Source organism: Mirounga angustirostris, unplaced genomic scaffold (assembly GCF_029215605.1).
Source record: "Mirounga angustirostris isolate CCGP_5_RB_7025 unplaced genomic scaffold, mMirAng1.0.hap1 SCAF_13, whole genome shotgun sequence".
Taxonomy (NCBI): domain Eukaryota; kingdom Metazoa; phylum Chordata; class Mammalia; order Carnivora; family Phocidae; genus Mirounga; species Mirounga angustirostris.
The window spans coordinates 59984627-59998220 of NW_026991721.1; the positions used below are offsets into that span (position 1 = coordinate 59984627).

At 41.7% G+C, this 13594-nt stretch overlaps 1 protein-coding gene across 1 annotated transcript in view; it reads left to right on the top strand.

Annotated features, from left to right (window-relative positions):
* Nucleotides 1-11389: 11389 nt before the first annotated feature.
* NLRP14 (NLR family pyrin domain containing 14) overlaps nucleotides 11390-13594 on the top strand; it is a 30514-nt gene continuing 28309 nt past the window's right edge. The window contains 1 exon segment of the mRNA XM_064575857.1: nucleotides 11390-11428. Coding sequence (XP_064431927.1) covers nucleotides 11390-11428 — 39 coding nt within the window.

Here is a 13594-nt window from a genome sequence, read left to right on the forward strand (position 1 = left end):
TTTTTGAACTTATTTTGAGAGGGAAGTGAAACCAGAGTTTTGTTTCAAACAACTGGAATCCTTAAGACCTTTCATTCCAGACACATGTCTTCTCCATTGGGCTTTTTCATATAAAAGAAAGTGAATGGGTCTCCCATTTTATAAGGTCATTCACAGAAAAGAGCAAGCTCTCTACTAAAGTTAGATGTGGAGCATGAAGGAGATTTGTAATGAGCTCTTCTATTCCCTATTCTGATGTCTGCTTCTCCTAAACCAGAGAACTGGGACTTATGGAGAGAAACCGTGAGTTCAGAGCACTGGTTTAGAAACCTGATGTTGGATCTCTCTCTGTCCCCTTCTTTATGGGCTAGATAAGAATGTGGAGAACAACATCAGAGCCTAGGTGTGCGGACTTGAAAGTGGGGTTTCTTGAAAAGAGCCTAGACCTTAGGTCTGTGGACCCCTTAGGAGATCTGTATAAATTTACTGGGGTTCTTTGAAGAAGGCCAAGAAGAAGCTGAAGCTGACTGTCTCCTGTGCTGAGTCTGAGAGATTATAAGTAGACTAGAAAGCAAGAGGGTTTGGGGGGCACCTGAGTGGCTCAGTTGGTTAAGCAACTGCCTTCAGCTCAGGTCATGATCCTGGAGTCCTGGGATCAAGTCCCGCATCTGTCTCCCTGCTCAGCGGGGAGTCTACTTCTCCCTCTGACCCAACCCCATCTCATGCACTCATTCTCTCTCAAATAAATAAATAAAATCTTAAAAAAAAAAAAAAAGCAAGAGGGTTTTATCCATGTGCCTCAGTAGGAAAATTGCAGGATTCATGTTTCTTACTCAACAGCTAGCTGCAGTAAAGGCTTCCTTGCCTCTTTGTCTTCCCCTATCTATGGGACTATTACCACTTAAAATAATCCATTAACCAGACTTGAACCTCAATGAAATGACAAAACAAAACAAATATGCAATACACATATATGTATGTGTGTATATACGTATATACTTTTAAAAATAGAAATTTAAATTTAGAAATATGTAAATCTGTATCTACCTATATCTTCCTAATTCATCAATTTAGCAAGTGAATTGAAATGGTCACTTTTGAGACCCAAGAAGTAGCCTAGATAACTTAAAGAAATACCCCAAAGCATAGAGGAAAAGAAAGAGATAGGAATCATAAAGAAAAAAAAAAAGATAATAGGTTTAAAGGATAGATCTCTGAGACCTAATATGCAGACACAGAAGTTCCAGAAGGAAAAAAGGAGTGGATGGAAGTGAAAAAATAAATAACAAAATAATGGAAAAATTCTCTGGGCTGAAAAAAATTTTAAAGGCTTGAGTCTGTAGATCTAAAGAACTCACTACATTCCAGTCTGGATTAATTAGTAAAGATTTACACTAGGCATATACAGATGTCATTCCTACATGCTAAGAAAAAAAAACTCATAAGCTTTCAGGCAGAAAGGGCAAGTTATCTAAAAAGAAAAATAACATTAGACTTCTCACTTGTAATGTTGGAAACTAGAAAACAGAGGCTATTGACTGGTAAAATAAAGGGGCTGCAATCCATCACCTGTCTTCATGAAATAAATATGTCAGGATTTGCAAGAATTCAGAGTCTGTATCATCCAGGTCTCTTCCATCTGAAGAAACAGTTCAAGAAAGGACTCTAAACAAATAACAAACTAGAGATGGAGATAAGTCAGAAAAATTATGGGAAAGGAAAGAGAGAAATCCATGATGTAAAATAATGAACCCAAAGTAACATAAAGAATGCAATAAATTTTCGGTCCACGTGCTAAAGGTGAATGGACTGAATTTTCTTATATAAAGGCAGAGACAGACTGGGTCAAGCAAACAAAATCCAGACATATGCTGTTCACAAGAAACACCTGTGAGGTTGGTCGATAAGCTGCCAAGCAAACAAAAACCAGAAATTGCAGAAAACTAATTGAAAGTTCAGAATCAGAGATGGATTTTATACATTGAAAAAGGGCACAATTTATGAGGAAGTATAATAGTATCCAGCCTGCTAAATACATAGGGCAAAAACTTATAAATCTGAGAACTTGTTAAATACAGTTCTGTGGGAAAATTCAATACATTTGTGTCAAGGTTACATCTAGGGGACAAAATATAAAGTCCTACAGAAATTGAATAGTATAAAAATCTTGATTTAAGAGTTATATAGAAACTTACATCCCTAGAAGAGAGAACATATTTTTGTGTCCATAGGAAATTAACAAAAATGAATTATGAGCTTTGCCATCCTCATCCACATATGATGAATGTGCTCTTAATTGCCTTTATTATTTTCTCACCTTCTTAGTTTAGTTTTATGAAGAATAGTGTCTCTCTTTCCAGCTGCAAGGGCATGAAGAGACATCTTAAAATTTTTTTCTAAGATGCCTTCTTGCTAGTACTTGTTAAATAAGTAGACTTGCATTTTCCATTTTATTATTGAGAGTTTTAAGACAAAGAAGGCCTGAAAATTAAATTTTAACAAAATAGGGAAACAACAAAACCGAATTTTCTTTAACGATAATGCAATAAAGGGCAAGTGATGCTCTTCCTCACAAAGGTTGCTCTCTATGGTAGGGCAAAAAAGATGGCACTAAGATGTATAATACTTAAGCGTTTTTGTAAAATTAAATATGCCAGGTATATGTAAATTAAATGAAAAGGGGGGAGTCTAATTCACTTTATTAAGGCACAGTTTGGGACCCTCAGCTTCTAAAACTGTTACTGTCTCCTCAATTTATTTTTCATGGAATGAATATGTTCTATTTCATGGTTTTATAAGCATGCTAGAAACGGCTTTGGAACCCAAACCTATAACACTCATACTTTCTCTTAAGATGTATGTACTTGTGAACTTCGGATGTTTTATTCCCAGCTAGAAAGGGCCTAGAAGACTGCCAGGCCCGAAGTAGGTGCTCAGTAATTATATGGTTTACTGGATGGACGAGTAAAGGGATGCAGCTTATTGGGAGTCAGCCTGTCTGGGAAAGGTCCTCCGCCGCCACAGTCCAGCTCCGAGACCCCCACTTTCGCGCGTGTTCTCGGCTATCGGGAAAGCAAGAAGGCTGTGCGCCCACAGGTGTGCTGAGCGCAGAGCGCTGAGTGCAGGGCGAGCCCGAGGACCCGACGCCCCCGACCCCCCAGCCAATAGGAAGAGCGGCTCCCGGGCCGGCCCGGAGGGTCCCTCGGCGCGCGCTTCTGCAGCTGCTCTCCGCGCATTCGCTCGGCGCGCAGCCGAGAGAGCTTGGGAAAGGCCAAAGAGTGAGCTCCCGTTTCGCATCAAGCAGCAGGTACTTGTTGAGGCGTTTCTTTCACCTTTTCCCTTCCTCCTTTGGCTCGTGGATTTCAGCGCTGGGATTTAACTTTCGCCCCCGACGCCCTCTGTGACCCGCGGTATGGAATGACCCTCCTCTTCTCTGGGGGTGTTTTGCTCGCTCTAAAATAGGTTAGGTCCGGTGAAGGTCTTCCCAGCGCCCACAGTCTTCTGGAAGGCAAGGAACGGAACGGAGACCCCGACCGGAGGTCCAAGAGGAGAGGCTGTCAGGCGTCTGGGTGGAGAACGCTGCGGGCACGCGGGGGCTGGCGGTCACGTGCGCACGTGGGTAAAGAGACCACTTCGGGTGGGGACCTAGTGTGGCCTTTAACCCCCGTGCAGTACCTGCTTCTTTTTTTTTTTTTTTTTTTAAGATTTTATTTATTTGAGAGAGAGAGAGACAGCGAGAGAGGGAACACAAGCAGGGGGAGTGGGAGAGGGAGAGCAGGCTTCCCGCCGAGCAGGGAGCCCGATGCGGGGCTGGAGCCCGATGCGGGGCTCAATCCCAGGACCCCAGGATCATGACCCGAGCCGAAGGCAGACGCTTAACGACTGAGCCACCCAGGCGCCCCACGGTACCTGCTTCTTAACTGTCCTGAGGGCAGGTGGTATGATTATCCTCACTTTCGCCAAACCTTCTCAATTCGGGCACGCCTCTCACCTCCCTACCCGGGAAACGGGTGTGGAGCCTTCAATCTGAGAATATTCCCTCCACCTGGGCTCCGCCGTTGTTCCTCCCCTGTGTGCCTTCTCTCAGCCCCTCTTCCAACCGAAGACGAAACAAACAACCAAAAACTTTATAGACCCTGTGCTCCACGCTACCAGTTTCTCTCTTCCCAACTAGCAAAGTTCGAGAAAGAATAGCGCATGCTTGCTTCCTTCACTTCTACCTATAGCAGTGGGGCTTTAAATAACTCTCACCCCTGTCCCTCAGCAGTGACCTAAAAGTGCCCCCTTTAAAGTGGTTGCCAGTGAGCTCCCACCCGCCAAATTCAGGTACAGTCAACAGGCTTTCCAAGAGAGCAGCTATTAACATTTATGCTAACAATATCTGCTCCATTCCATTCTCGTCACCATATTGTATTGTTTTTTACAGCTGAATATTTTTGCAAATGTGAAGTGATATCATCTGGTTTGTATTAGTTTTGATCTCTCCTTCAGCTTGAACATTTTCTGAAATACTTGTTAGCCATTTATCTCTTCCCCCCCGTATGAATATAGGCTATTAGCAATAGTCTGCTTTTAGTGCTTCTCTAATCTATTTGTATTATGTCTTTCTGGTAATGGGATCCTTTTTAAAACTATATTTTAGTGTGAACTGTAATTCATATAGAAGACAACATTAAACATAAATGTGCGGCTTAGTGAGGGATTACCAAGTGATCATTCACGTAAACCAATAAAAGTCAAGTAAAAGAATATTGCCAGTGCCCACGCACCCCAGGGGCATTTCCCTGATCATGAACACCTCCCTCCCTGCAGAGTTGGTGTTAAATCAACTTGTGTACATAGTTACCTCCTTACCCCTAGCCCATTTAAAAAGTATGGCTTTATCACCTATACATGCATCCATGAACAGTATAATTTAGCTTTCTTTTTTTCAGTTTTGATCTCTTTATAAAGTTTATTAAGTAATCTCTACACCCAACGTGGGGCTCAAACTCATGAGATCAGGAGTTGCATGCTCTTCCAACTGAGCCAGCCAGGTGCCTCTAATTTTGATCTTTTTATAAATGGAATTATATGGTACATAATCTTTTTGGGTTTGGCTTCTTTCACTGATTATATTTGTGAGATTCATCCTAGCAGGTAGCTGCATATCCTATATTTTCATTGCTGTATAGGATTATATTGTATGAATTTACCACAATTTACTTACTGGTTCTACTATAGGTGGGCTCTTGGGTCTTTTCTAGTACTTGGGAATTACAAATAATGCTGCTGTGGCTATTCTTATATGTCTCTTAGTATTTGTGCACATACATTTCTTTTTTTTTTTTTAATGTTTTATTTATTTATTCATGAAAGTCAGAGAGAGAGAGAGAGAGAGAGAGAGAGAGAGGCAGAAGCAGAGGGAGAAGCAGGCTCCCCGCGAAGCAGGGAGCCCGATGCGGGACTCAATCCCAGGACCCTGGGATCATGACCCGAGCCGAAGGCAGATGCCTAACCATCTGAGCCACCCAGGCGCCCCTGCACATACATTTCTGTTGGGTGTATTCTGAGGGCTGTAATTGTTAGGCTGTAAGGGATGTGTAACTCCAATTTAAAAATACTATTTTAGGGGTGCCTGGGTGGCTCAGTCGTTAAACGTCTGCCTTCGGCTCAGATCATGATCCCAGGGTCCCGGGATCGAGCCCCGCATCGGGCTCCCTGCTCAGCGGGGAGCCTGCTTCTCCCTCTCCCACTCCTCGAGCTTGTGTTCCCTCTCTCGCTATGGCTCTCTCTGTCAAATAAATAAATAAATAATCTTTAAAAAATAAAAATATTATTTTATTTTAAAATAGTTTTAGATTTGCAGAAAGAGTTTTTATATACTCCTTACCCAATTTCTATTTTCACATCTTGTGTTACTGTGGTAGATTTGAAACCACTAAGGCAATTAAGACTATCAACTAAGTCTCGCTTATTTCACATTACATTAGTGCTTCCTAGTTCTTTTTCTGTTCTTGGATCTTTTCCAGCATACTTATTACATTTGGTCATCTTGTCTCCTCTGGTCTGTGACAGTTTCTCAGTCCTCCCACCCCCTCCTGCCTTTTTTTTTTTAAAGATTTTATTTAAATTCAAGTTAACATATAGTTTTGTTTTTATTTAGTAGTATTAGTTTCAGGGGGAGAATTTAGTGATTCATCAGTTGCATATAACACCCAGTGCTCATTACATCACTGCCCTCCTTAATGTCCATCACCAAGTTACCCCATCCCCCACCCACTTCCCCCTCCAGCAACCCTCAGTTTGTTCTCTATAGTTAAGTTTGCCTCCCTCTCTGTATTTCTTATTTTATTGTTCTTTCCCTCCCTATGTTCATCTGTTTTGTTTCTTAAGTTCCACATGAGTGAAATCATATGGTATTTGTCTTTCTCCAACTGACTTCACTTAGCACAATACCCTCTGTTCCTCTAGTTCCATCCACATCCTTGCAAATGGCAAGATTTCATTGTTTTTGATGGCTGAATAATATTCTATTGTATATATGCACCACATCTTCTTTATCCCTTCATCCATCAATGGATATCTGAGCTCTTTGCATATTTTGGCTGTTGTGAACATTGCTTTTATAAACATTGGGGGGTCATGTACCCCTTTGAATCACTATTTTTGTATCCTTTGGATAAATACCTAGTAGTGCAATTGCTGGGTCATAGGGTAGTTCTATTTTTAATTTTTTAAATAACCTTCATACTGGGCGCCTGGGTGGCTCAGTCGGTTAAGCGACTGCCTTCGGCTCAGGTCATGATCCTGGAGTCCCGGGATCGAGTCCCGCATCGGGCTCCTTGCTCAGCAGGGGGTCTGCTTCTCCCTCTGACCCTCCCCCCTCTCATGTGCTCTCTCTCATTCTCTCTCTCACAAATAAATAAATAAAATCTTTAAAAAAATAAATAAATAAATAAAAATAAATAACCTTCATACTATTTTCCAGAGGGGCTGCACCAGTTTGCATTCCCACCAACAGTGTAGGAGGGTTCCCCTTTCTCTGCATCCTTACCAACATCTGTTGTTTCCTGAGTTGTTAATTTTAACCATCCTGACAGGTGTGTCATTGTATCTCATTGTGGTTTTGATTTGTATTTCCCTGATGATGAGTGATGTTGAGCATTTTTTTGTGTGTTGGACATTTTTAAAAAATATTTATTTTTAGAGGGCGTGCACACATGTGAGTGAGCAGGGGGAGGGGCAGAGGGAGAGGGAAAGGATGAGAGAATCTGACAGGCTCTCTGCTGAGGGTGGAGCCCAACGGGGTGCTCAATCTCAGGAATCTCAGGACCCTGAGATTATGACCTGAGCCAAAATTGAGAGTCTGACGCTTAACTGATGGAGCCACCCAGCCACCCCTCTGTTAGCCTTTTGTATGTCTTATTTGGAGAAATGTGTGTTCGTGTCTTCTGCCCATTTCTTTTTTTTTTTTTTTAAGATTTTATTTATTTATTTTGACAGAGAGAGACAGCGAGAGAGGGAACACAAGCAGGGGGGAATGGAGGAGGGAGAAGCAGGCTTCCTGCTGAGCAGGGAGCCCGATGTGGGACTCGATCCCAGTACCCTGGGATCATGACCTGAGCCGAAGGCAGACACTTAATGACTGAGCCACCCAGGCGCCCCTCTGCCCATTTCTTGACTGGATTCTTCTGTTTTTTCTGGGTGTTGAGTTTGATAAATTATTTTTTTTAGATTTTATTTATTTTGAGAGAGAGAATGAGAGAGAAAGAGTACATGAGAGGGGGGAGGGTCAGAGGAGCCTGATGCGGGACTCGATCCTGGAACTCCAGGATCATGACCTGAGCCGAAGGTAGTCGCTTAACCAACTGAGCCACCCAGGCGCCCAAGTTTGATAAATTCTTTATAGATTTTGGATACTAGCCCTTTATCTGATATGTCATTTGCAAATATCTTCTCCCATTCTGTCAGTTGTCTTTTAGTTTTGTTATTTCCTTTGCTGTGCAGAAGCTTTTTATCTTGATGAAGTCCCGGTAGTTCATTTTTGCCTTTGGAAACATGTCTAGCCAGAAGTTGCCATGGCTAAGGTCATAGAGGTTGCTACTGTGTTCTCTTCTAGGATTTTGATGGATTCTTGTCTCACATTTAGGTCTTTCATCCATTTTGAGTTTATTTTTGTGTGTGGTGTAAGTGGTCTAATTTCATTCTTCTGCATGTGACTGTCCAATTTTCCCGACACCATTTGTTGAAGAGACTGTCTTTTCTCCATTGGATATTCTTTCCTGCTTTGTCGAAGATTAGTTGACCATAGAGTTGAGGGTCCATTTCTGGGTTCTCTATTCTGTTCCATTGATCTATGTGTCTGTTTTTGTGCCAGTACCATACTGTCTTGATGATGACAGCTTTGTAATAGAGCTGGAATTCTGGAATTGTGATGCCACCAGCTTTGGTTTTTTTTTCAACATTACTTTGGCGATTCGGGGTCCTTTCTGATTCCATACAAATTTTAGGGTTGTTCAGCTCTGTGAAAAATGCTGGTGATATTTTGATAGGGATTGCATTGAATATGTATATTGCTTTGGGTAGTATAGATATTTTAACAATATTTGTTCTTCCAATCCATGAGCATGGAATGCTTTTGCATTTCTTTGTGTCTTCCTCAATTTCTTCCATAAGTGTTATATAGTTTTCAGAGTACAGATCCTTTACCTCTTTGGTTAGGTTGATTCCTAGGTATCTTATGGTTTTTGGTGCAAATGTAAATGGGATTGATTCCTTGATTTCTCTTTCTGCTGCCTCTTGCCCTTTTTTTTTTTTTTAGAGGACCCTGACGGTTTTGAGAAGTACTGGTCAGGTATTTTGTAGCACGTCATTTTGGGTTTGTCTTGATGTTTTCCTCATGTATAGACTGGGATTTAGGTTTTGGGGGAGAAATAGGACAGTGGTGACATATCATTCTCATCACGTAGTTATCAATGGTACATACTATTAACAATGACCTATGACTGATAACCTTGATCGCCAGGCTGAGACCATGTTTATCAGGTTTCCCCACTTAGCAAATTGCTAAGCACAGTCCACACTCATGTGTAGGAGTGGAATAGGGTTAAGATTTACTTCCTGGAGGAGGGAATATCTATGTAACATATTTGGAATTCTTCCGTAAGAGAGATTGGTCTTTTTCCCCCCATTATTCATTCCCCCCATTTATTCATTGGTCTTTCCCCCCCCATTTATTTATTCATTCAGTCATTTATATCTGTATATACTCTTGGATATTTGCTTTCTGCTTTGGGTTATAATAAAATAGTATGTTATTTTGGCCAGTGGGAGCTCTTTCCAGTTGGCTATGTCTTTTTGACCTACCGTATCCTTTTTCCTTTCTGGTACTATAAGCTCTAGGCTCATCTTGTATATTCCCAGCCCTAGAATCTGCAATTTCTCCAAGAAGCCCTGATTCCTCTTATTGGAGAATAGTATTAGAACCAAGAGCTGAGTCTGGGTACATATCTACAATTTTAATAGTTAATGTCAACAGTTCTGAAGTGGTTTTTGCTGATTTATACTCCAACTATATTTGCCAAATTTCCTATAAAATTTTTTGCTACTTTTTTATTCTTATGGACAAGAGGCTGTAATTTCAACATAGTTAACTGTATCGTCTAATAGTCATCCAGATTTTCAATCATTTCCCTTATTGTGCCCAAGCTGGTAAATCCTTCCTCTCCTAAGGTGTAATGAATATTCTCTGCTATTTCCCCCCCTCTGGTTTGAAGTATTATTAATGGCTTACTGATTTACTCTGAGCTTTATTCTGTAAAGATACTAATTTTTTCTGAATGGTTTACCAGTTGTCCTAATAATCTGCACTGAAATGCTTTCCTTTTCAATTACAGTATTCCTTCTGTTATACATAAAATCTTATCAGATTGTCTTTTCCTGAGTTATCTACTCTGCTGCTTTGATTTGTTTGTTATGGTAGCATCATAGAGAAGGACTGATTGAGGTGCATATTCAGCAATAGAGTTGGTAAGGCTTTGGAAGTGGTTTCACCCTGGGGCAGTTTGCTGCCCTGGGGACATCTGGCAATGTCTGAAGATACTTTGTCACAACTGTGGGAGACTGAAAATTCGAATGGTATCTAGTGGGTAGAGGCCAGCAGTGCTGCTACACATCATATAGTGCATCTGAGAGTCCCTCAAATAAAGAATGGTCTGGCCGACAAGGTTAGTAGTAGCCAGGTTGAGAAACTGCTAGAGGAGATTCCATCAGAGCAACCAAGAAAGAAAATCAGGCAAGAGTCTATGAAAAGGGTGAGAATATCCTGTTTTCTAGATAAAATGTCACTTCCCCCAAACTTTCTCATCTCTACCCTTTCTAGAAAAGAATCCCTCCTTCGTGTTCTAGAGTACTACTAGAGCTCAGAAAAAATGCCATTACATATTTAGAGGTCCTCCTCTTCCCAAAGCCCGGTGTTCAGCGCAGGGTCCAGTATCACAGAACATGGTCACCCAGATTGCATTTAACCCCGAATTCCCTGTGCCTAGAAAAATAAAGTGAAATTAAAAGGCAGTGTTACCTGGTAGAAAGAGAATGAGCTTCGTAGTTTGGCCACTTGTCAACTCTGTAACCTAGGCAAGTTTCAGGACTGTTTTTAAGACTAAAGAAAATTTTCACGAAGAACCTATACACTGTAGATCTTCAACAAATGTGGTCATTATTGTGCACTGAATGAATAGTTTGAACAAATGTGCTTTAATTATAAGGGGCAAACATTTACACCAATAAATTTGCAAATTGAAATAAATCCTCTTAGACTATTGATTCCCATTTTAGTTCAGAATATGTTGGAATTTATGATATGCCTTGAAATAAGAAGAGCAACCCCAGAGAAGTTTTCCTTTTCCCAAAAATATAAACAACGGAAGACCACAGAACAAAAATACCAGTTCCTTTAAGAACAGCATAAAACCTTTGGGAAGGAGGCCAGAGTATATGGTACTTTCTCTCAGAATAGTAGACCTCATGTAGTAGTAGAAACCCAATAGGATTCAGAACCATACAGATCTTGGCTCACAGAGACATCTGAAAAGACCAGAGGAAAATGAAGAAAGTGTGGTATTATGAAAGCAAAGGGGAAAGAGAACATCAAGCAGTAAGGCATTGTTAAAACAGTAATTATTATATGTATGGCACCCTGTAAGTTAGGTGCGTGCATTAACTTCTAATCTTTGCAGAGGTAGGGACTATTCTTTTTCTTGCTTATAGATATGACCGTTGAATCCAAAAATAAATACCTATTGGGTTTTGCAACAGGGTGGTAATTGGTATAAGTTATCTCAGTGGAATTCTGGTTGCAAAAGTGAGATTGCAGTGGATTGTGGAGGAATAATAGGTTACATATAGAAGACTCTGAAGAAGTTTGAGCATGAAGATGAAGCAGAAGTGGAGTAAAGGGAACATTTATGTAAGACTAGAGTTGGACATGTTTATATGTCGTTGAGACTACTGAGTGGTCAGGGAGAAGCCTTTTGGTCCTGGAGAAATTTCAGTGTTCCTTTGAAGTTTCCTCAAATTTATTCCTTTTTGCTTCTTCTTAAAAAATTACTATGGAACCTGTTTTGGTCACATCCTAATCTAGAATCTAGAATATTTCTTCAGTGCAGTTAAAAAAAAAAAAGACAAGTTCCTAAAATAGTTGATTGCTCCCTAATTACTGTAGGATAAAGTCCTGATTTACTATGTAATTTTGAGGTAATTCACTTTCTGCTTAAGAAGTAAAATCCCCCTCCTGTACATTTTTATTTCCCTCATCCTTCTTTTACAGGCCCATTAGCAAGATTAGGGTTAAGTATTTTGGAGGACGGAAGGATCTCAGTTCTGTCTGTATTACTTACTAGCTCTGCCTCTCTAACCAGTTACTCAAAAGGAGATGAGGCACTTGACACAGTTTAAGTGATTAACTGGAGGTACCTGTGCTGAATAACAAACTGTATAAGGCTCTTAAGTGGCTGATAGATAAAAGGAAAACCGCCTCAAAAGAAGAGGATTTGATTGTATTGGAAGAACTGTCACAGTGGGAGGGAGGGCAAGAAATTGCTCTGTTACCTGGAAGGTATTAGGAGAGAATGGGTTATAGGAGCCTGTGGGTTAAGTGTAGAGTAGTCCTTGCTGATAAAGTCTGGAGTGAGCATCAGAATGAAATGTTGGAGTGGAACATGGTCAGGGGAGCTGAGGTCAGTGATGTGAGAGAATGTGGTTTTGGGTGAGCTTTAATGTGGAACACTTCCAGAATATGTGCAGTGTTGGGGAGTGGGTGTGGAAGGAGCTCGTGAGCTGGAAACGCAGACCCTCACTGGCTGTGTATGGATTTGTGACCAGAGATGACAGGACAAAAAGAGCTAGATGGTGGCATATTCCAGTTGTTTGTTCTTCAAGAGTAATGATGTGTTGGTGGGGGTGCAATAACAATGTTTTATGGGCTGAGATACATGTTGGGTGTTGGTCAGGGAGTGAAGGCACGAGGAGAGTTGCTGGTACTTAGGAGCCTGGTCTGTGCCAGGTGATAGATGAACTCTACCTCATTTAATCCGTACTGCAGTTCTCTGAGGGTGATTCTGATCTCCTCACTTCAGGAGAGTAAACTGAGGCTCAGAGAGATGAATTGCCTTTATTTCTTACAGCTCATAAGTTGTGGGACTGGGAGTAACTTTGGGAAGGTGGAAGAAACCTACAGTGGTCTGTATTAAAGGAATGTTTTTGTGACAGCAAATGTAGTACAGGGGACACTAAATACTGAACCTAACACTGGGGCTTCAACACGTGTTTGTGGAATTAATCTATATTTTTATAGGCATTTTGTTTTCTAATCCTTTCCATCAGTCCTGTTTGTTCATATTCTTTTTTTTAGATGAACCTGTTATTTTTTTTTTTAGTTTAGCTTTCTTTTTCTTTCTTTTTTTTTTTTTTAAGATTTTATTGACAGAGAGAGAGAACACAAGCAGGGAGAGCAGGAGAGGGAGAAGCAGGCTCCCCGCTGAGCAGGGAGCCTGATGTGGGACTCAATCCAGGACTCTGGGATCATGACCTGAGCTGAAGGCAGTCGCTTAACCAACTGAGCCACCCAGGCGCCCTAGACTTTTTTTTTTTTTTTAAAGATTTTATTTATTTATTTGAGAGAGAGAGAATGAGAGACAGAGAGCATGAGAGGGGGGAGGGTCAGAGGGAGAAGCAGGCTCCCCGCTGAGCAGGGAGCCCGATGCGGGGCTCGATCCCGGGACTCCAGGATCATGACCTGAGCCGAAGGCAGATGCTTAACCGACTGAGCCACCCACGCGCCCTAGCTCTTCTTTTCCCCCCACTACCCCCTCAGTCCCCCCCTGCTCCTCCCTTCCCTCCTGCTACCCCCGCCCCACTCCCCCTCTCCTCCCCCGCCCCCCGCCCCGAGAGAGGGTGTTCAGGGGGGAGGGGCAGAGGCAGAGAGAGTCTTAAGCAGACCCTGCACTGAACTTGGAGCCCTACACGGGGCTCCATCTCACGACCCTGAGATCACCACCTGAGCAGAAACCAAGAGTCGGACACTCAACAGACTGTACCACCCAGGTGCCCCTATTCATGTTCTTCTGATTGTTTT